Source organism: Pan paniscus, chromosome 3 (assembly GCF_029289425.2).
Source record: "Pan paniscus chromosome 3, NHGRI_mPanPan1-v2.0_pri, whole genome shotgun sequence".
Taxonomy (NCBI): Eukaryota; Metazoa; Chordata; class Mammalia; order Primates; family Hominidae; genus Pan; species Pan paniscus.
The window spans coordinates 51,187,264-51,212,323 of record NC_073252.2 but is presented as its reverse complement, the minus strand read 5'-3'; the positions used below and the strand labels follow the sequence as shown (position 1 = coordinate 51,212,323).

Here is a 25,060-nt window from a genome sequence, read left to right as displayed (position 1 = left end):
GCCCTTCCCTTTTGAATTTTAATATAGATTACCCAGGTTACACATACAATTAGTATAATGTACAGTAGAAGTTGGAGGGTTATATCTAGAAACACAGAACTTAATTTTTATAGTGTAAAATAATGAGGTGTACCTGGTAAATAGTAAGAATTTACTGATGGTAGTCTGATAAGTTTAACTGTGCTGGCTAATTCATATTTGGAATCCCAGGACTTTTAAACATGCTTTATAGTGAATGCTTAAAAATGCTGTTAAAGAAGAAGCCTTATACTTTGTTGGTTATATGCTAGTTATGTATTAAGTATATATTTTCCTTGTGGAAGAAATAAAAGTTTAATTTTTTTCCAAAAAGAACCAGCTACTTCTGATTTTTACGATACCATTAATTCAGCCAACTACCCACAGATGTGATAGAAGATCATGGAAATGATATAGTTAAATGTCTTTTCAAAAATTAAATATATTAATTTTTTTAAGAAATAATTTGTAAAAAGATTGCTGCAGTATAGAAACATGACTTTTTTAAAGTAACTGAGTTTTTGGCTATTTTTGTGTCTTGTTAACTTGAGCTCTAATGATATTTATGCTTCTTTGGTTTACAGGCACTGGGATGTCTACTCTATAAACTTTGTTTCTTCACTCTTCCTTTTGGTGAGAGTCAGGTTGCTATCTGTGATGGCAACTTCACCATCCCAGACAATTCTCGTTACTCCCGTAACATACATTGCTTAATAAGTAAGTATTTGGAAAAATGTATGAAAATATTGTAGGATACTGTACTTAGGGCCTACTATTTACATTCCTTTACTTAAATCTAGTCTTAATTTCATATATGAAAATTTTGTGAAACTATAGTAAAGAAAAAAAACATTTAAAAAAGTGTTTAAAAACTTACATAAGAATGAAAGCAACCTAATTATTGATTAATATAGATGTTTTTAAGCCCCTGGGTAAGATTTAGTAGCACACACCAAGGGATAATGTCAGAAGGGCTAGTCTTCGAGAGGCCCTCGATTTCAAAAGAATACTTTAATTTTTCTTCCAACCTCCTTTAAGATTTTTTTCTTCCATTTTGGTAGGTACTGTAATTTAACTTTTTATATATCTACAAGGTAAAATTTATTAAAAAGATTTGAGGAGTGGGGAGGACCATCAGCTATTAAAATAAATTAGGAAGCTACAATATTTAAACAGCTCCTTTTAACACGGAGTGTGTCTAGCATTAAGTGTGTTGTGTCTAGCATTTCTGCTTTGTTTTCTGCATTCAAGTACCCCTTGTTGTAGCCTCCAGCTCACTGGAATAGAAAAGAGAGAAATAGAAATATTTTGAGGTTTGTATGATGAAGATGGCAGTTCAACTTTCTCAGCTGTTTGTGGGCAAAAAATAAGGCTGGATCTCTATTTCATTCTTTATGCTAAAATTGCAGATAAATCAAAGATTTAAATATAAAAATAAATGTACTTGAAGAAAATAAGTGTGAAATTATTTATAAGAGTAGAATGTGGAATTTATAAGCTAGACATTTAATCCCAGGAACTATTATTAAAAAAAGATTAATCCATTGCCATATAACTTTAAACCATTAAAAGTTCCCTCAGACTCATGAACCCAAACTCATAAATTAGAAATATTTGTTACTCATTTGACAAATGTCTAAGTTTTATAATTTATGAAGCTCGTGTAAATCATAAAGGGTAAAAATTCCAAAAAAGGTCAAAAATGACCAAAAGAAAAAAGGGAGCATAGAAGAAATCTAGTCTGACTTGTGATTTAATTTGCTTACAGTAATAGGATCTTATTTTCTTGTGATTAGGTTTTTCTTTTTTTCTCTGTGTGTATGTAATGTGGGAGTGGGGTGGGGTTATGTGTGTTTGTAATGTGAGATGGAAAAAAATACTACTGATAATTTTAGATCTAATTAGGCTCTAGTTAATTGATGCATTACAGTGTATTATATGCTTCCCTTACTGTCAGTAAATGTGCTAATTTTAGTTTTTATCATTGCTAGTATAAATTTAATCGTGTATTATGTCTTTGAACTTATTTCTGAGAGCTAGGCAAAAATAACAAAAGGTTGAAAAAACATAAAAGCATTCAAGTCAATCTGAAATTACAATATTCCTAGTATTTTACCTCCTGTCAGAGGGCTTTATGGACTTTTAAAGTATTGTATTGAGTAGTAAAGCTTAATAAAGTACAGATTTTAAAACCATAACTTACTTACCTATAATGTAATGTGTTTTAGAAAACATTTAGATTCTTTGCAATTTTTTTCTTTTTCTTTGTCTTCTTCAAGAGACAAGGTCTCCTTCTGTGGCCCAGGACCTGCTGGAGTACAGTGTTGTGATCATAGCTTACTATACAAACTCCTGGCCTCAAGTGATCCTCCCACCTCAGCCTCCTGAGTAGCTGGAACTATGGGCATGTGCCACCATGCTGGGCTAATTTTTAAATTTTTGTAGAGATTGGGTTTTGCTGTATGCCCAGGCTGGTCTCAAACTCCTGGCCTCGAGCAGTCCTGCCACCACAGTCTCCCAAAGTGTTGGGATTACAGACATGAACCACCATGTTTGGCCTGCCATCTTATTCTTTATATTTTTCAAATGTGGCCTTTTGTGTCTTTTGCCATTTTATTTCAGTGTCTCTGTGTTTATAATATGTAATTAGTGATTTGTATTCCTTTTAAATAAATCCTACATTCAGAAAAATCAGGAATTCCTAGCTTGGCTCATAGTTTTTGAATGTGAAACTTTTGTCAATTGTGTATTCATGCAATGTAGTTGTTTCCATATATTAACATAAAATAAAGCATAAGAAGATACACATTGTTTTAGTATTAGTTCCATTTGCATCCATTTTATAACACACAGAAATTTTGAAAATGAAATAGCCATGACAAATCTTTGTTAAAACTGTATGGTTTGTGGTTACCTAAGAATTTGAATATACTTTTCTTATTACTAATTTAGGTCAAGGGTAGTTACCATTATTTACTCTTCATAAACCTATTAATTTCTTCTTTCTTTCCTGGAGACTTTTCTTCTTAAAAGTAGTGGAGTCAAATATTTAGAACTTTTCTTAGCTTTTGTTAACTCTCCCAATAGACAAGTAATGGGGCCGACATGGGGGATGAGGAAAGAAGTACTTTCCAGATCCAGGAGTTGAAAAGAACTTAGAGAACCATTTAGAGGAGAATGAGAAGCATAACTAACAGGATTACTGAATAGTTATGAAGAATGTACTGAAAGCTGGCTGCCTCAGTTGTCTTTTGGCTCCTGTGTTGTAAGGTGATTAAAGAAGTACATTGCAGAGATTAAGAGCAAGACTTCTAGAGCCAAACAGCCTTGGATTGCATCTGCTCTGTCCCTGTTTGGTATGGAATATTGAGCACCTCCATTTATCTCAGTCTTCCCATTTCTAAAAGGGGCATTTAAAAAGTACCCACCTCTTATGGTTATTGTGAGAATTAAATGAAAGCTTAAAAGTGCTTTTTAGTAAGAGATAGCCTTTAATACTATAGTCATTATTACTATAAAAACTAGTACTACAACTACTCTTGATATCAATATTACAATTCTTCATCTAACTTAATTTCTGATTTTCTGGATAGGGGCAGGACATGCTGTCAGACACTTACTAGAGCATACTTTCCCTGCAGAAATGTCTTTGGATGCTTTGAAGTGGAATTTGGTTTTATGGGTTAATGGTGGATCTACCAAAGGCTTACCATAAATTATCATATATTCCGGAATATACTGTTAAATATAACTACTAAGATTATTTTTCTTACCTCCTTATTTTGTGCAGTAAGGTAGTGATGAACACCAGGTAAAAGCTTTTTTTTTTTTTTTTTAAACTTTAGGGTCTTCTCACTTATTGCTTTATGGTTTCTTTATCTTTGCTCTTAAGAGCTCATCTATTGGGGCTAAATTTATTATTATTATTATTTATTTATTTTTTAAGACCATGTCTCACTCTGTTGTCCAGGCTGGAGAGCAATGGTGTGATCTTGGCTCACTACAACCTCTGCCTCCCAGTTTCAAGAGATTCTCCTGCCACAGCCTCCTGAGTAGCTGGGACTACAGGCCTATGCCACCATGCCTGGCTAATTTTTGTATTTTTAGTAGAGATGGGGTTTCACCATGTTGGTCAGGCTGGTCTTGAACTTCTGACCTCAGTGATCTGCCTGCCTTGGCCTCCCAAAGTGCTGGGACTATAGGCATGAGGCACTGCGCCCGGCCATGTATTTATTGACAGGATCTAGCTATGTTGCCCAGGCTGGTCTCAACCTTCTGGGCTCAGCTGATCCTCCTGAGTAACTGGTACTACACATGTGAGCCATTGTGACTGGTTCGATTAGGGTTAAATTTATTTCAATACCCATATTGTGGGAAACCAGGAATTTGCTTGCTTGTTTTTACTACATTTAAATTTGTTATGGAAATTTAATAATCTCTACAAATACAGACAGAGCAGTGCAATAAATTTTCATGTACCTCATGAAAATACCTCACCCAACCTCACTGGTTATCAGCTCATGGCCAATCTTGTTTCCTCTATAACCTCACCCACTCTCTTCTCCTATATTATTTTTGAAAAGAAAAAATAGCTACTTAAAAGTACCTTTGAAATGAAAGATGAAGTTACGGTTTCCTTGGAGCTTTTCAATCACTGGCTCTGGGTTTCTACTTGTAGAGAGAGGGCTCTGATCAGTAACTTTTCGGGGTAGTTACCAGGTCTATTCCAAATATATTATCCTGGCATTATTTAGTGCCACTTAATGTTTTAGTTATGATTGAACATATTATCAGCTATTAAATTTAGTTTCATTTCAGCACCCGTATACTAAGGTATGTAGGACATATAGAGTAACGTGTAAGTTTCTATAACAATGTCTGTAGGTTAACAGATAGAAATAATGTTGATGCATGAAATATTTATGGTTGGAAAATTGGAGTGGATGTTTCTCATTTCAGGGAAATTAAGGGCAATAACTTGAAGTTTGTGGGAGAGAAAAATGTGTCTTTATGGAGGGAAAACCAAACAAATTTTAAGCAGGAAAATTGTTTTGAGACTTCTATCCAGAGTATTTTCTTTTTAAATTTGTTGAGCTGTTAGATTAGAGATGGTGGCTTAACTTTATCTAGGCCCAGGCATGGATCCTTCGTTTTGTGTAACTTGAATGGTAACTACTTTAATTTTTGGCTTAGGTCCTTGACTAAACCATGGTATAACTTGGCTGCTGCAACAAGCAGCTCCGTTAGCTTCTATTTTTGTTGGAATGTGCAGGGATTTTGTGCTTTTCTATGCAATATTGGTATAGGCATAATTAAATCAATTGCCTCAGACCAGTGTGTACATCAATAGGAAATATTGTTGTAGTTTAGTCTTATACTACCTTCAGTGCTGAAGCTCTATTTTGTGTTCTTAGGTTGTGTTAGTAGTATTTGTGTCAATAGAAAGATTTACACTATTGAGTGAGCAGAGAAATATTATTTCTTCGTGGCTAAGTTTTAAAAAGTTGATTTTATGTTTATAGTAGAATCAGATTCAGTGGTAATGGTCTTGTGATGATTCAGGTGATCATTTTAAGTTGAGTAAACAAGGGCGTATTCTAGCTTCTCTGCCTTTTTTGTTTTGTTTTTAAACCTGATCACATAATACTACTTTTAGGTGAACTGGACACATACATTCCTTAATCCATTTCTTTTCCCCAAAAGCGTATTTTGTTAATAGATGATATGGTTTTATTGTCATGAAGTAGCAATTAATAAAACACTGAACTCGAGGTTTAATTATTTGCAGGAGAAAATGGCTTTAGAAAAACTATAAAAATTGAAGGGTCAAATTCTTTCTTTCTTTTTTTTTTTTGAAGAGACAGGGTCTTTCTGTTGCCTATGCTGGATTGCAATGGTGAGATCATAGCTCACTGCAGTCTTGAACTCCTAAGCCCAAGCCATCCTCTCACCTCAGCCTCCTAAGTAGCTGGGATTACAGGCAAGAGTCACCATGCCTGGCTGAAATGTCCTTCTTGAATCAGTGTTTAGCTGTATTAAATGTGATACCTCTGCACACTCTAGATTACATCCTTCAGTAATCCAGTGGTACATTTTGCAACCCATTCTCTTGAAGAGTTCAGTAAATTATATTATTTAACTTAAGTGCTTAAAGATGCCTTATTGATTTTTTTTTCCTTTTTTTTAAATTGCTGATAATATTCAATTTAGAAATATTTGGAGATAAAAATGTAGCGAAGTTCTACCTGTGGGTTTTAGGTATGATTATTCATCTTTTCATACTTTGAATTTAGAACCAAGTCAGAGATGGTCCACTGGAGCTCATCAGATAAAACTGTCAACTTTTTAGTACTGGTGAAGCAGATTGCAGAATGAAATTTAGATCTAAAGCCGAAGGAGCCTGTTCCTCTGTTCCCAACCCTCAAATTTATTAACATCCAGTCATAGTCAATGCTGGAAAACCTTAGACTTCTTCCACAGAGACAGGTTACTTACAAAATATGGTTTAGCAGAGAACATGTATGTTCTTAAAATAACCTGTTCTGAAAGAAAGATCATCAGAGATTGATGGATGGAGGTGCTTCATTCTTTTTTCTAGTCTAACAATTTGACAAATCACTGTCTTTCCCATTGGGGAGAATGAGTTATAGTAGTAGACAGAGATCGTGGCACTACACTAGCACAGTGGCTTCAAACTTTTTGTGACTGTGATTCAATATATTAATAAAAAATACATTTTAGTTATAACCTGGTATACACACCACACACAGAATCCACACACGTAAATTGAATCACATTTCATGAAATATTGCTTACATTTACCATATTAATGTACTGTAATATTTTCTGTTCTTCTTTATTAAAATAAATAGTAGTTCTGACCTTTTGAGTTGATTTTATGTCACATAAATGGAATCAGTACAGTTAGACTAAACTGGCTCCAGCAGATATATTCCCACATGAAAACATGACCCAGGGGAATTGGAGGTCCTTGTGTTTGCTTATAAGATAATATCAATTCTACCTGCAACCTAGCTACCTAATCATTAGAGGATATGCTGTGCTTAACTTGAGATACAGAAATACCTATACCCATATAGGTTAGGACACAAAATCTCAAATTTATTTTTTTCTCCCTCAGTGCTTCTCAACTGCTATGAAAGAAAACAAAACAAAGAAAAACAAGGAATGCCTGAACTATCATTTAATTCCTCTCTGAATACTTAAAAAGTTTTTCTTGGATTAAACCAGGCCGCAAAAGAAGTACATTCTTAAACCATACCCCTTTCTTTTACTGCATGGCATTTAGGCCACTAGTCCATACTGATAGCGTGTTTAAAACATGACCCTGTGTCACTCACTGCTATTCCTTAAGGATGTTGTTCACTTTGTGTGAGCTATCTTTAGAAAGACTCAACGGAGAATTTGCTCTCTAGCTTTCAGTATCACGAATAGTGTTTTTCCTTAGCACCTGATTTGTTTTTGTATTAGATACACTGTGATTCATGTAATGGATCATGTTGCCCTGTTTATATTGACAGCTAAAAAATGGAGAGCAAATTTTGGGCCTGCATTTAAGACCAAATCATATGTAGTTTGTAACTGACCTCATTATCCTGTCCATCTCAACCCCCAAGCCATTATTTTTCCATTAGTTTTAATTTTCTTATATATTTTAAAAAATCTTAGTTTTGTGTGCCACTTCAAGTTCTTTATAGGACTAAATATGTATAATTAGCTATTGTTGAAATTAGATTTTAAAAGCCAAATAAATTTGTTAGAATAGAAAAATAGGACTATACATTTGTGAATTAGGTAGGTTTCGTGTGATTTGTTTGGTTTTTAAAATTATATGAATAAGTAGTTATTGTTAACAGTATGTTTAAATTTATCCCCATTTTGTGTACTGTTGTTACGTTAAAAACATTTAATATCTGTTGGTATCAAGATAAAATAAATTTTGTAGATTCCTCAAATCTTTTTTGGATTGAGTTTGAATATAAACTAGTAAATATTAGAATTAAAATGTTTTTAGTTATTTCAGTCTAGCAATGGTGGTAAAAATTATAAAAAACATCCATTTTATAAGTGATATATGTTAGCATTATAAATATATAAAATCAAGTTACATGCAGAGTTTTCGTATATTTTACACTGAGCTCAGAATCTCTCAAATAAATTATAACTTTCCACATAACTGTGTTTTTAGCCAAAATAAGTTTATCATGTCATTGAAGATGTATCGCACATTCTGTATTCAAAATATTACTTAAATTTGAAGGGAAGATTTAATTCATTTTGATTTATAATTTTATTTAACCCATTTACATACTTAGATCTCTCTATACATTATTTTATTAGCAAACTTAAGAATATCATCTAATTCTTTAAATTTTACATTTTAAGTAGTTTAAAAAGGATTTAAACATTATAACAACTTAGAGTTAATTAATGAAGCAGAGGTAGACTTTGAGATGTCTTAACAAAATCTTTTACTTATGGAATTGAGTATAAATGTCAACCTTGTGAAATTTAGAATTAAAAATTATCCAAGAAGTGGAGTACTACCAAATGATAGTGGTCATTTTGGTAGAAAAAAGATCAGGCATTTCAAGCAATGCTGTAAGGTTGTTTTGAAATCTGTTCATAAAAACCAGAAAACTCTGCCCATATTTCTGAGCATGATATGGATAACATGTTAAGATACAGAACTATGGTGAATGTTGTTAGCATCAATATGGGAAGAGAGCATGTTTTTGGAAAACGACAGTGCCAATCCATTACTACCTTGTTAGATTACAACATATACAATTTAGGCTTTTCTTAATGATTAAGGATCACTTAAAAATTAATACAGGTATTTTGGATAATAGTAATAATTATTTTGAATAGAATTATCTTGAAGGACCTTTTTACTATGGCCTTGGAACTTTCTTGAATAATTCCCCAGTGTTCACTAAACTCACTTTTTCTTTTGTGTCACTTTTTCAATAGAATAATCAAGTTTGTCATTCATACTTCTAGTGTAGAGCTGTTCTGTGATTGATCTACCCTTAGCTTGGGATAATGCTGTATTTATAAAATAGCAATTTCTGCATTTTCTGTAGGCATTAATAAAGTTTGCTAGAATCATCACTGATCTTAGAATGGAACAGAAAATACATATGTTTTATCCTTATAATGTGCCCCTAAGTAGTATAATGTGTGTTTCATAAAACTTCTTAACATTTTGATCTATTCTTGCAGGGTTCATGCTTGAACCAGATCCGGAACATAGACCTGATATATTTCAAGTGTCATATTTTGCATTTAAATTTGCCAAAAAGGATTGTCCAGTCTCCAACATCAATGTAAGTAGATTTTCAAATAGGATATGAATTTAAAATTCATTTTATCGTATGTGAATATATTTACTTTCAGAGTTACTTTTTTTTTGTTGCTGTTGCTAAAACACAGAGTTTCTTGTTTCATGACAAGTGATCTGATTGTGTGTTTGATATTTGTGGTATAAAGCTTCAGTACCCAAACTATGCACTGAGATACCTTGGGGAGCTGCAGCAGACTCAAGCAGGATATTTTGCATTTTTGAGGAAAACACAGGGACATCTTTCTGACTTAGCACAAAACTAATTTTATTAAGTTATTTGGGCCTAACAATTTAATAAACAGGACTGTTAGTATTTTTTTTTTCTTAGAAGTGTTGTAAACAATTACTGAGACACTGAGCACTGTTAACTGAGTAAGTTTGGGAAACTTTGGTATAAAGAGCACAGGCCTTGTTAAGTGGGAACTAAACAATGTGTACGCATAGATATAGACAGTGGAGTAATAGACATTGGAAGTCAGAAAGGTGGGAAGCGGATGAAGGATGAGAAGTTACCTAATGGGTACAATATACACTATTTGGGTGATGGTCATAGTAAAAGCCCAGACTTCACCATTATGCAGTATATCCTTATAACAAAGCTGCACTTGTATCCCCTAAAACTACAAAAAAGTTTTTTTTTAAAAAGCACAGGCAATGTAAATAGAGAGACCCAGATTCAGTTTTGTCCTTATCAGTGACTGACTTTGAACCTTTTGGTAAGTTACTTTAATGTCCATTTCTTTTTCTGTAAAACAAGGATAGTAATTATAAGGATTACATGTGAAACCCAGTGCCTAGTCCATGGAAGGTGCTCAGTTGTCAATAGTTAGTATTATTCAAAAGCTTTCAATTTTATTCACTGACTGTACAGTGCATTTAACTACTTTAGGTGAATCGTGTATGGCAAGTCTCTGCCAATCTTAATAAAGGTTCTGCAATCATCACTGATTATAAGCCATTCTTGACTTTGTAAAGATCATTCTGGCCTGACCTGTTTCTGTAGGGTTTCCTTTATGTGTAACTTAATCTACCCCACTAAGAAAAAAGAAGGAATGTGGTACCTTTCCTTTTTTTTTTTTTTTTGAAGCCCTGGCCATATTGATGTACTCTTTTCTCTGTTGAAGCTGAAAGCTTTGCAGTTCTAAAAGTAGATAAGTAGACTCATTCGACATTTACTCAGCAAGTATTTATTGAGTACCTACAAAGAACTAAACATTGGGTATAGACAAATAAACAAGGCCTTCTGCCCTCATTTTCCAGGCCTTACATTCTGTGTCTTGAAAATTATCTGTAGTATGTAGAAACAACACTTAATTCTTATCCTTGGTGTTTGTTGCTTTTTCCAAAATGTAAAATAGTTATTGATTTACGAGTGTAATATAATCTTTCTTTTACTCAAGATTTACCCAATTATAAATGGGTACAATGGTGTTCTTCTGCTTATTTTCCAAGGTTTCTGTGGCACATGAATATGAAATTGACATTTGTGTAACATGTAGTGATATTTGCAGATTAGATCTGGCAAATACATGTGAATAATTTATAGGTATCTGATGTGAAAGTAATAGTGTCTCATAGTACTTTTAAAGTTCAATGATATATCCATAGCTTACAAAAACTTTCTGCAATTAAAATAAAAAACTAAAATGAGACATTTTATTTTTTTCTTCCAAGAATTCTTCTATTCCTTCAGCTCTTCCTGAACCGATGACTGCTAGTGAAGCAGCTGCTAGGAAAAGCCAAATAAAAGCCAGGTAGGCAAAACTATGCTGAAATTGAAAAGGCATTAAAAAAAATGATAGGTCTTGTTTTTAATCCTAGCAAGTGTAATTGATTAAATATCATCTTCATCCACAAAAAATGTTGTGTTGCTTATTCTATGTGGTATAATTGAGATAGCAAATACAAAATAAGCTTTTAAAAATATTAGATAAGGAGTCTGGCATCATCTCACTGGAACTGTTCACTCTATGACAAGTGATTATTTAACTGATGATGTGACAGCGGGTCTTTTTTTTGGACAGGATTTGTCATTTTCATCACATAGCAACTCTAGTTTAGGAAATACTATGTTTTGAGTTTATAGATGTTTATTTTTTTAATTTAAGGAAAGAAAAAAATAGCTCTTACAGGTAACTAGAATATATAGAATATGTATGTACTTTGTAGAATTTGTAATGAGTGATTATAATACTTTTTAAGGCTGGTGAATATGTTTTCAATCTTATTTTTCAGAGTATTTATTATATTAATAATAAGTTTGAACTATATTATGTAAGTTAAGACTGAATCTGTTGATTGATTTTTCCCGCCCCCTCACACTTTTTTGAATTTAAAAGTTAATAAGCAGGATTATATCTTAGATTATCAGACAGGTATAATACTACATTTGGGGAGATTTCTTGGTCACAGCAATTTTGTATTGTATGCTATTTATGCAAAGTTTATTTGTTTACACAATACAAAAATATATTTGTTCATATGCTTTTTATATGCAATATGTAGACAATTTAAACACAAAGAAAAAAAAGCAGTTTTTATTTCCAAGGAGTTCACATTCTAATTGACAAGTAAACGATTACAACCTGATAGATATTAGGCTACTTTGAGAGTGTGGAGGAGGGGAAAGACTGGGAACAGAGAAAACAGGAGCACATAAAGGATGCTTTCCCTGCGGATGGGAGTTGCTGCACTCTTCCTTGAATGATGAATAGTCAATCACTTGGAAGGGTGTGGAGTGAAATTATAGCAGGCAGGCAGTTTAGGCAAGAATGACTATTGTGAAACTACAAGACTAGGACAAAAGGGGACATATACAGGAGTAGTGGGAAATGAAGCTGGAGAGGTAGATAAATGCCAATCATGAACAACTTTGTTTATATATCATGCTGAGAAATTTGGACTTTGGCCTATAGGTCAGTTAATTTTCAACCTTCTAGTCAGTTCTACTCTTTGAGACTTGGTTATGACTGTGTTGTAAATGATCTGTTACTTATAAATTGTTAAAATTTCATTTGTGAATGACTTATTTTAAAAAATGGTGTTACTTTAAAAATATCTTCATTCACTTGAATTTCAAAATGTTCTTTTGAGAAGAGGTGAAGGTGTAAAGTTATATCTAACTTGCAGGAATCCAGGTTGAACAGCAATTGGTCTTATCTGTGACGTAGCTTTAATTAGCATCCACTGTTATATTTGAGTGGTAATTATGAATTATTGTAGGATTTGTCAGTTGAATTTTATTGTGACTTCTGTTTTTTAAAATAATTAGTAAATAATTAAATCTTTGAGAAAGTAGGTGCAGATTTTTAAAAAAAGCATAAGTCAGCTGAACAAGAATGATGATTTGATTATTTTTTTCACCCTAATGCAAGTTATAGCTGTAGAGTTACAAGACAATGAAATAGTGCTATTAAAATTCACAGTGCTTATTTATAGTATGTTAAATCTGAACATTTTGTATATTAAAAAATAAGGTTGATTGGTACTTATTGGTTACTAATATAAATTTACTGTTTATGAATATTAGTGAAAACTTGAAAAAATCTAAATGTATACAAAGCTTAATATTAAAAAATTTAGTTTTTTCCATGTAAAGAGCACATTTTGGGAGGAGAAATCATTTACTAGCAGTTTCATTACCCACGTTTTCAAAAAGCTCCTGTGGGTTTCTCAGCTGCCTTCAATCTGTGGTATTCTTTGCCTTCTTAAAAGGTCACTCTCATCTCCCCGAACTTTGCATCTGCTCTTAGTATGGTTTAAGATGTGAAATTTATCTGACACATGTCTTAAAGATTGAGACACTGAGAATCACTGGCCTGGCAGATGGAAACATTGAAGGATTTTAAGCAGGAGAGTGTGAGTCTGAGTTCTAGGAAACCTGTGATGATTTTGTTCAGGTGATGGCAAGGAGAAAAGAAGGGAAGCAGAAAAACAGCTCTGTGACTGTTGTAATAGTGAAAATGAGACTGTACAGCAGTATTGATGCAATAATTACTGTTTTTAACTTCAGTTGATTTTGTATCTTCCCTATGCCTAATCTGCCCAGGCATTTTCTTCCCATTCCTTCACATAGAATACCTGGTTTCTTTGTCACTGCCTAATAAAGTCAAACTTATTATGAAAATTTTAAACCCCAGTTTCTACCTGAAGCCTTCTGTAGCCAAATTAGGTTAAAAGTACAATTACATCTCCATAAATTCTTGACAGCACTAGCTTGGCACTGATGATTTTTACTATCTTATATTTATTACATTTCCACTAACATATGCCCTGTCTTCCTAGGTATGCTGTACATTCTTTGAAGACAGGGTGTTATGCAGTGTTTTTCTGGATATCAGTAAATGTACAATACATATTACTGTATTGATAAAACAGAGACATCAGAGTGAACAAAGTATACAGACTTTTAATATGCTTCTTAGGGCTTTTGCTATGCCTACGTGTGTTGTGAATCTGTAAAGAGGGTTTAGACCAGCAACAAGGCAACGTCAGGTCTGACCTGTACTAGCCGTTTAATACAGAATGGATAGTTAAAGAGAGAGATTGTGTACAATATTTCCCCCAGATTACTTGAGCTTAGGGAGTATAGCATTGATTGTAATGCCACATCAATAATTTAATGTCAGTAAATACTTGATTATCATTAAAACAAGATATAATTGATTACATATATATATATATACACCGATATATATATCGGTGTATATATATATATACACCGATATATATATCGGTGTATATATGTATATATGTAATATCTGTATATATTTGGCCTATTAGTTAAATTTTCATGTCTTTTACCATCCCCATCCCATCTAGAGCTTAAGTGTTACTTTCAGAAAACAGCATACATATAATTCTAAGATCTTTTGATTCAGTGTCACGTTTTTTTTTGGTTCCTCTTGGAAAGATAGTTGTTAATAGGGCTCCCTCTTGTGGTACACACAGATATTGGGAAATAACTGGATCTGTGCACTTGTTGATAGATGCAAATGCAGCAGATGTGTGCTTCATAAATCATATGTATGTAAAAAGTTTAAGTATTCACTTGAAAATGTGTAAGGGGATTTAATAAAGATATTTTATTGTGAATCCTGTTGGAAAGTGAACATTTGGTCCTATTAACAAGTATTTGAGTTTTTGTACTTAATTTGTAGAAAGCAAGTTGATAAATATATAAATATTTTACCTTTTTTGTTTTTTAAAAAAAGCAAATGTTGGTGTCTTCTCAAATTATATTTATTGTCTCTTGATTTCAAAACTGTGTTTACTGCTTAACCACTCACATCTGGGGCCTAAACTAAGTCCTAGTGGGATAAATTTTATATACTTTCCATTCTGTGTTCTAAGTAAAGCAAAGTTAAAGATTCAAGAAGTTGAATGTGAGCAGGTGGCATCTGTTAAAAGTTTTGGCTTATTTTGTTTAACATGCCCTAGGCCACAGTCTTTTCTTTTTTTATGCCTTGGAGTCCAAGTAAAGGGAGATTATTCCTTGTTGTTTCTTATTTTTATTTCCCTGACAAGTTCAGAGAGTGGCTGTCAGTTTTGTCCAAAACCTTATGAAAAGGTTTCTGTTTATTTCCTTTCAGTATCATTTCATCTCCTTAAGAGCAATTTCTGGGACTATATTCTTTTTCTGCTGGTTTCAGTAGGAGATTATGAATGGTTGTGTACTGTTTTAAGGAAAATTGTTAGTTTTATTTATTTTTCTGTGTTTAGTAAACATTTAATACTTGAAAATGAGCCTTAGGAGAAAGATGAGGACTAATGCGATTATCAGTAATAGTTAAAATGCATCTGTTGAGTTGGATGCTTTATAGAATAAATAGTAAATTAGAAATAATCCCAGTATTTAGAATGAAATATATTCTCTTGTAGAATAACAGATACCATTGGACCAACAGAAACCTCAATTGCACCAAGACAAAGACCAAAGGCCAACTCTGCTACTACTGCCACTCCCAGTGTGCTGACCATTCAAAGTTCAGCAACACCTGTTAAAGTCCTTGCTCCTGGTGAATTTGGTAACCATAGACCAAAAGGTAATAGAGCCCCGCCAACCTCATCCGCTTAAAGGTTAATGTTAATATACCTTTTATGATTTGATTTCCTGACCTCAGGTGATCCTTAATATTGTAAAGCAGATAACATAATGCTTTCAGAAACTTTCTACTGATGTCTAATAAATTCAGTTGGTTTCTCAACAATTCAATTGTAGGCAAAGGGAAGTTACTGGCAATATAAAAGTATGGTACAAAAAACTCACAATTTGCTTTGATACTATAAATACAAACTCTTATCCCTAGAGTCATCAACTAATAGGGTTTGAGGTTGGGAATAAAGTTCAACGGTATGGAAAAAGTCTATGTTATATGAGAAAGAAAGTTGAAACACTAGTCTTACAAAGTTTATGTCTTTGTATTGCACCTAGAGCCTTGGTGAAGGGCTATCTTGAACCATCCGTATGGACATTACAATATAAAAACTTACCTGATTTTGAGAAAAATTTACTCATCTAAAGTATCTCCTAAGCATTATGGTACAGTGTGGTACTTAAAAAAAATTTTTCCCCCCAAAGAAATGTCCGTAACATTCGAGTAAACTTATTTTTCTCAAGGATCTGGGAGTATAACCTGAAGACTCACCTTAAAGAAATCCTGTTTTGCACTTTATTTCATGATAAATCTGTCGTGTTTTAATGTTAAAATGTTTTTAATGAGGATACCGTAATGGTTAAGAGTGTACGTTTTGAGTCTCATGAACCTGATTTGAGTCCTATTTCTCCCATTTTTTAGTAATATAGCTTCTAAAAGTACTAGTACCTATCTTAATAGGATTATTGGGAGGATTAAATGGCTGTTTAATGTGCTACCTGATACACGATATGCCTTTGATAAATGTTAACTATTAACTACTGTTGTTACTATCAAGTAAAGTATATGTTCAGGAAAGGTGATGTTTTTATTTTTTATTTATTTATTTTTTTGAGATGAAGTCTCACTCTTGTCCCCCAGGCTGGAGTGCAATAGCACGATCTCGGCTCACTTCAACCTCCGCCTCCTGGGTTCAAGCCATTCTCCTGCCTCAGCCTCCCAAGTAGCTGGGATTACAGGGGCCTGCCACCACACCCAGCTAATTTTTGTACTTTTAGTGGAGATGGGGTTTCACCATGTTGGCAGGCTGGTCTCGAACTCAAAGGGAAGTAGGCTTTTCTCTGTATTGGATACTGTCAAGAAGAGGGCATATGAAGCTGGGTGCAGTGGCTCATGCTTGTAATCCCAGCACTTTGGGGGGCCAAGGCAGGTCGAATTGCTTGAGGCCAGGAGTTCAAGACCAGCCTGAGCAATGGCATGGTGGTGCACACCTGTAGTCCCAGCTACTGGGGAGGCTGAGGTGCAGAGGATCCCTTGGACCCAGTAGATGGAGATTGCAGTGAGCCAAGATCGCACTGCTGCACACCAGCCTGGGCGACAGAATGAGACTGTCTCAAAAAAAAAAAAAAGAAAAAAAGCAAGAGCTGTTATGATATGTTTAGGTTTCTTAATATAAATTTTGTCTAGAAAGAAGGAAGCTAAAGCCTCAGTAGCTAAAGATGTTGAGACATTTTTGGGGTTTGGACAATGTTCATGGTTTTGTCGCTGTTCAGACATGATTTTGGAGTGGTCTTATTTTGATCCATCAAAGTCATAGTGTCCTTGTCTAATGTTGTATGAGATTATTCAACAGGAGAGCACCAAGACTTAGCTGTGATTGCCAGGCCTAATCCTGATGTCAGGGGCCGTGTTTCTCTTTCTTACATGCTTTCAGCTTAAGTTGGAAAAATGTTCCTCTTTTTCCCCCAATAAGTGCATTTTTTTTTAAACATTTCTTCACCCTTTAAAAATAATACAAAAATTAACACGTGAGTATTGTATTTTAAAATATTCGGATTATACAGTAGTATTCAGTGAAAATGTAAATGTCTCCCTCCATTTTCTTCCCAGAGTTAACCAGCAGCTGTTTAATGTTCATCTTCCCAGTCCTTTTTTATGTTTTTACATGTATATATACAGATAGAAATAATTCATGTTGTATTTAAAATAAATGGAGGCCGGGCATGGTGGCTCACTGCCTGTAATCCCAACACTTTGAGAGGCCGAGTTGGGTGGATCACTTGAGGCCAGGAGTTCGAGACCAGCCTGGCCAACACGGCAAAACCCCATCTCTACTAAAAGTACAAAAATTAGCTGGGTGTAGTGGCATATGCCTGTAATCCCAGCTACTTGGGAGGCTGAGGCACAAGAGTCACTTGAACCCAGGAGGTGGAGGTTGCAGTGAGCCAAGATCATGCCACTGCACTCCAGGCTGGGCAACAGAGCAAGACTCTGTCTCAAAAATAGTAAGTAAATAAAATAGAATAAATGGAGTCATACTATACATACGTATTAGTTCGTTTTCATGCTGCTGATAAAGACATTCCAGAAACTGGGGGAAAAAAAGAGGTTTAATTGGACTTGCATTTCCACATGGCTGGGGAGGCCTCAGAATCATGGCGGGTGGTGAAAGGCGCTTCTTACATGGCGGCAACAAGAGAAAATGAGGAGGAAGCAAAAGCAGAAACCCCTGATAAACCCGTCAGATCTCATGAGACTTATTCACTATCACAAGAAAGACGCCCCCATGATCCAGTTACCTCCCCCTGGGTCCGTCCTACAACATGGGAATTCTGTGAGATACAATTCAAGTTGTGATTTGGGTGGGGACAAAGTCAAACCATATCATTCTACCCCTGACCCCTCCAAATCTCATGTCCTCACATTTCAAAACCAATCATGCCTTCCCAACAGTCCTCCAAAGTCATAACTCATTTCAGCATTAACCCAAAAGTCCACAGTCCAAGGTCTCCTCTGAGACAGGGCAAGTCCCTTCCACCTATGAGTCTGTAAAATCAAAAGCAAGCTAGTTACTTCATAGATACAATGGGGATAAGGTATTGGGTAGATACAGCCGTTCCAAATGGGAGAAATTGGCCAAAACAAAGGGGTTACAGCGCCCATGCAAGTCTGAAATCCAGGGGGTGGTCCAATTTAAAAGCTCCAAAATGATCTCCTATGACTCCAGGTCTCACATCCAGGTCATGCTGATGCAAAAGGTGGGTTCCCATGGTCTTGGGCAGCTCCTCCCCTGTGGCTTTGCAGAGTACAGTGTCTCTCCCGGCGGCTTTCATGGGCTGGCCGTTGAGTATCAGCAGCTTTTTCAGGCGCATGTTGCAAGCTGTAGGTGGATCTACTATTCTGGGGTCTGGAGGATGGTGGCCCTCTTCTCACAGCTCCACTAGGCAGTGCCCCAGTAGAGACTCTTTGTGGGGTCTCTGACCCCACATTTCCCTTCTGCACTGCCCTAGCAGAGGTTCCCCATAAGGGCCCTGCCCCTGCAGCAAACTTTTGCTTGCGTATCCAGGCATTTCCATATATCTTCCAAAATCTAGGCCGAGGTTCCCAAACCTCAGTTCTTGACTTCTGTGCACCCACAGGCTCAACACCGAATGGAAGCTGCTAAGGGTTGGGGCTTCCACTCTCTGAAGCCACAGCCTGAGCTCTACGTTGGCCCCTTTGTGATTTCTTTTTTAACCTATAAGTTACTTAGGGGGCTGTTGTTATTAAATTTTCAAGGAGATAAAATATACTAAAGGCTGGAAGGATAGAGGGAAGTGAGGGGTAGGGAGAGATTTACTGAAGGATATAAAATTTTAGCTAGATAGGAAGAATAAATCCTAGCATTCTATACCACTGTAGAATGACTAGTTAACAATATTTTGTATAATTTCAAATAGGTAGAAAGAGGATATTGAGTGTTCCCAACACACACAAAAAAATGACAATGCTTGCAGTGACCGTTTTGCTAATTATCCTGATCTGATCACTATGCAAAATATGTATCAAAACATCAATATGTACTCCATGAATATGTACAATTATTATTTGCCAATTAAAAAATAAAAATTTTCAAGGTGAATGATTTTTGAGTAGTTATTTTAGTACTCTTTCAACTGGAAAGAAATACACTTAAAAGGCTAATGATGGTTGTATCTGTGTGGTGGAATTGTGATTTTCATTTTTTGACTTACATTTTTATAAGTATTTTCAAGGATAATTAAAGTGAACATGCATTTCCTTATAATTAGAAAAGTTAGAAATAGTTATAAAACTATTTTCATAAAGCTGTTGTACTTAGGTCTGAGGACGTTTGAGGATACTAACATTGATGAAAAAAGAACCCTTCTCTCCCTCCTTGCACTCTCTCCCCACTCTTTTTATCCTCTAGGATTGAACAGTTGCATTTGAATGTAGGGTAAGTTTATTAGAGGAGAATATAGAAGTTATGGTGCATTAGTGTATTGCATTAAGTGTATATCTTACTTTTTAGTTAATTTTTAAAGTTTATTCATAGGATTTGCCTAGGGTATAATTTATGGAGCTTATAAATAAATATCCATTTAGGAGACAGTGTTAATAGATCCATTACAGTGAGCATTTATTAATCATCTTTTGTATAAAAGGTTTTTTGGGACTCTTAACAGATGAGTAAGTCATCATCTCTTCCCTCAGGTTCCCTGGTTAGGAAATAGCCATGTAAGTCATTAACATGTGCAAGACAGACTGAAATGTAATAAACTGAGTGGAAGTGCTAGATGAAGGAACAAGGAAGAGAGGTTTGAGCTAAACTTTAAAGAATAAGAATTTCACTAGGTGGAAAATGGCATTCTAGACAGAGAATTATATTGGTACTAATACATACTCATGATAGTACATGATATTGTTGAGCAGTGTAGAACAAACTAACATGGATGTTGTGTTCATGGAGAGCCGAAGTATGAAACATGAAGTGTTTCTGAGATGTTGACTTGTTCAGAGTTGTAGACGACAAAATTAAGCTTCTTCGGTACTTATAATTAAAGTAAATCCCTATAAACTCTATGCATATGGAAGTTTTGTGTTATAAATAAGGATATAAATGCCTTAGTTAAATTATTATTGAAATGAGCATGTTGAAATCCAGCTTTTTAATTGAAATCATTAGTATGTTAATGTAAGTGTTTGGACCTGTCTTTAGGGGCACTAAGACCTGGAAATGGCCCTGAAATTTTATTGGGTCAGGGACCTCCTCAGCAGCCACCACAGCAGCATAGAGTACTCCAGCAACTACAGCAGGGAGATTGGAGATTACAGCAACTCCATTTACAGCATCGTCATCCTCACCAGCAGCAGCAGCAGCAGCAGCAGCAGCAACAGCAGCAGCAGCAGCAGCAGCACCACCACCACCACCTACTTCAAGATGCTTATATGCAGCAGGTAATTTTTTTGTTTCTTTAGATGTGGAAGTAGTGTGAAATTGATGCAGCAAATTGAATATCAGTGAATTCCTTTTTGTATCATGGGCACCTTGAACTCTAGATTTGAGTAAACACTTTCCCCAATTTTCTAATTATGAAAGAATACATATTTAATTTGCAATCAGTGAAATACTTAAGAATACTCTAAAATAGGTTGCATTGTGGCCTTATGAAGAAAAGAATGTTCATCTGAAACATTTAGTATTCACAAATAAGCACTGCAGTTTATAATGAATATTATCTGAGGTTACGTTTTGAGTTCACAGACTAATAATGCTATTGTTGGAAAGGTGATATTAGGCTTTTCAGAAGTAACATTGTCTTAGATTTTTGTCACCCTCCTGGTTTTGGTTGATAGATCCAGAGTGGAGGGTAGTAAGTAGGTGGTACCATGGGATGCCCAGAAGACACCACTGACGGGGAGATAAAAGGAGAGTGTAGATTTAGTGTAATGGGGCTTGGTTAGAAGTCACTCAGGTGTCTTTATCTTCTAGGAAAAGGTGGTAAATGTGTTTTGGTAGCTTTCTTCTAAACATCCTTAAATTGTGCTAAAAATGGTTTTAATTGAATCTGTTTTGTTGATAATTTTGAAACCAGTTCTGATAAGCATATTTATTAATAAATTATAGTAATTTAGAGTATAGCTATTTTGTATTGATGTTTGGACTACTGATTTCTCAAATCATTATGGTAAGATCAATACTTTAAAAAGGGCTCTGACACAAAAAAGGCATAACATTTATTAATTTGTTTGATTTTCTCGTTGTAGTATCAACATGCAACACAGCAGCAACAGATGCTTCAACAACAATTTTTAATGCATTCGGTATATCAACCACAACCTTCTGCATCACAGTATCCTACAATGGTAACTTATATAATTTCTAGAGATTTCTCTGAGTATACATTATGGTGTTGGAATTCACAGTATGAATCATATTATTCAGAATTTAGTAATTCAAAATCAAGTAAGTTAATTGACATGTATTTTATCAAAGCCAGTCATATATTCTCAAGCAGCTTTAAATTGCGCTGAACAATGGCACCTGAATATGGCACATAGTAATTGACCGATAACGTACTTCTCTTATGTCATTATATAAGGGAAATGATGTCTTACCTATAGTCTTTCGTCACATGTCTCTTTCATTCAGCATATATCTATTGAGTAAAAAAATGAAACCCAAAGGGAGAGTATATTTTCTTCAGAGAATAATTTGACTTTTTTTTTTTTTTTTTTTTTTTTTTTTTACAGCAACCACTATATTAGTGACTTTAAGCTACTCTTTTTCTTAAAATACTTAAAAGAGGATTTTTGATTCTGGCCAAGTGAGCCTACCTTTACAACTTTTTAAAAAGATTTATTTCATCTTGCTGTAGTTTTCTAGTAATAGAGCTGCTCCTGTAGATGATTGTTTTTTACGTTTCTGGTTTTGTCACCAATGTGAAAGGAAGGAACATAGTAAATAGATGCAGTGCTGACAGTGCTTTAGGACTGGAGCATTGTTTTGTATAATATCATTTCTTTTTTCAGATGCCGCAGTATCAGCAGGCTTTCTTTCAACAGCAGATGCTAGCTCAACATCAGCCGTCTCAACAACAGGCATCACCTGAATATCTTACCTCCCCTCAAGAGTTCTCACCAGCCTTGGTTTCCTATACTTCATCACTTCCAGCTCAGGTTGGAACCATAATGGACTCCTCCTATAGTGCCAATAGGCAAGTATTTTTCCAGTGAAAGCAAAGGAAATTATTGTGGAAGTGGAAGTCATCGTTGAATGGTCGGTCATTAAGTTCTCTTAAATTAGTTTAGAATTTATCTTTCTGTAGAGCCACCCATTCTCTCTTCCTAGTCCTGTCTTCTGGTCCCTTGGCATCCCCATCCTTCCGTTTCCTCAGTTAATTCTGCTAACTGCTATTTGTAGGTAAGGTGTAGCAACATCTAACAGCATTTAGGGCTAAGGATATTATTGGCTTGTATGTAAAGGCATTTTTGGTAATGTAAGTATAAACAACACCCTAACAAGTGACTTCAGCAGTTAAAAAAAAATCCTTATAGACTTTCTCTATTTACATGTTATTACCTTTGATTAATTTTACTGTTTACTCATAAAGATTGTATAATTTAATTTAAATAGGTATAAACATTTTTACATATATGTATTTTCAGATGATATATAGTATACATACTGTTACCATAACATAGTTGGTAATAGTATATTTTGGCTATTGAGACATATTGGTTAGTAGCGTTATAAATTAAATAACTTTGGTACAATATTTCTTAAACTTATATACAAAATGGCACGTGCTTTGGCATCTTGTAGTTAAGAATCATCATCAATGCCTCCTAATGTTTTTAGATACCTAGGAGGTAGGAGCTGTTAGACTTCTGTTACATGAACACTGAAGTTCTCATACAATGCTGTTTAAGGATTTGAAACATTCGCTGAGAAAAGGTGTCTATAAGCTTTGGCTCAGAGTTGAGCAGGAGAAACAGCAGCATCAGTAGCATACTTGTACACTGCATCTCAAAAGAGAGCTAAAGTATGCAGTTTGCTATAGAATGCCTCCCAACCTCTGTGTGTGTGTGTGTGTGTATGCATGCATGCTTGTGTGTGCATGCATGCATGTGTGTGCACATGTGCAAGAGACAGATGGTGGGGCGGGTATGGTAGAGAGGGAGACAGAAACGAACTGATTTCTTGAACTACTTTTCTAAAGTAAGAATTGGGGTGGATGAATTAGGACAATTTTGTCTAAGGAGAGAGCAGAGTATAGGTCAAAGGCCAGTTTAAAGGTCCAGATCAGGCAGGGTGCGGTGGCTCATGCCTGTAATCCAAGCACTTTGGGTGACCAGGGCAGGCGGATCATGAGGTCAGGAGATCAAGACCATCCTAGCCAACATGGTGAAACCTCATCTCTACTAAAAATACAAAAATTATCTGGGTGTGGTGGTGCACGCCTGTAATCCCAGCTACTTGGGAGGCTGAGGCAGGAGAATGGCTTGAACTTGGGAGGCAGAGATTGCAGCGAGCTGAGATCATGCCACTGCACTCCAGCCTGGCAATAGAGCGAGACTCCATCTCACACACACACACACACACACACACACACACACACAAAAAGTTCAGATCAGTATTTGCCAAACTCTTTGTCATTTATCTACTCTAGTTAAAATTTTTTGCTTTATTCACATAGTGCTTTTTTCTTTAATAAATTGGTAACATTATTGTGTATAATAAAATTAAAACATACATTTTAAACAAATAAGATCCACTAAAATATAAAGTATGAAATGTAAATAGTAATCTAATAAATTTGCTAAGTCCCCTAGTGATAAGAATGGAATAATTTTCCTCATTAAAAATCAGATATTCTGCTTGATAATTGCTTAAAGATACTGATGAGGCTATTGTACTAATTAGATGATTGCTTTTTTCCACTTTTGATGCTAACTAGCATAAAAAATGTCAAATCTAGTTTATTTAGTTGGAAAATAGAAAAGATATTAACTGTCTTCTCTGACATAGCATATATATTGTGTATACTTCATATTCTAAAAGTCTGTCAGCTCCTGGAAGCAAAGTTATGTCACTGTTGAGAATGGGATGATGAATTGGAAATCTGTCTAAACTTCTGATTAGTTACAAAGAAAGTTGGATATCCAAGGATTTGAGGCATACACTGGCATGCAAGGTGCTGATGCCTGTAATGTATATTAATTACTATAGCACTGCCTGCTTTATTCTCATTTGTAGTGATGCTATTCGACAAATCACAGGTTTGATACATTAGACACTTTTCTTTTAATTTCTGTGTAACTATTAAAAAATAAGTTATCACAAAAATGATCTTGCATTCCCCAGGTTAGGAAATAATTGGGTTGCATATCTGGGAAAGTGCATAAGACTTGTTTTACTCCACTCCTATGAAATTTATGTATTTAAGGATATGGTAGAAAAAAGTATACACTCAGCCACTAAAGGTTAGAAATGTGGAACTTCATGTGGGAACATTGCTCCAGCCACACTTGGTACGTCAATGCTACTTCATTAATATTATACCTATCTAACATCAGATTGTATGTTGAGTATAGTATCTTCTGTAACAATTTAAAAAGAGCTCTAAACTAATGTTCCTGCTTGTGACAAAGTCAGTGGAAGAAGAGAATTGGGGTTAAATGTTTGTCTCTCAGTGGATAAGGGCTATTTGAGTAGAATATAAGAAACCAAGTAGTAGTTCCTTAGACAGAGGGAAAGAGTCACTATCTTTGTTGGAATGATTATTTCCTTTTCTTT

At 34.9% G+C, this 25,060-nt stretch overlaps 1 protein-coding gene across 4 annotated transcripts in view; it reads left to right on the top strand.

Annotated features, from left to right (window-relative positions):
- The window catches only part of BMP2K (BMP2 inducible kinase), a 144,383-nt gene that overhangs the window by 78,354 nt on the left and 40,969 nt on the right, over positions 1-25,060 (top strand). For all 4 annotated transcript variants that reach the window (XM_055111374.2, XM_034958602.3, XM_034958603.3 and 1 more), the window contains exons 7-13: positions 603-735; positions 9,265-9,368; positions 11,060-11,139; positions 15,266-15,429; positions 20,480-20,718; positions 21,529-21,627; positions 22,294-22,478. In XM_055111374.2, coding sequence (XP_054967349.1) covers positions 603-735; positions 9,265-9,368; positions 11,060-11,139; positions 15,266-15,429; positions 20,480-20,718; positions 21,529-21,627; positions 22,294-22,478 — 1,004 coding nt within the window. The remainder of the gene's footprint in view (positions 1-602; positions 736-9,264; positions 9,369-11,059; positions 11,140-15,265; positions 15,430-20,479; positions 20,719-21,528; positions 21,628-22,293; positions 22,479-25,060) is intronic.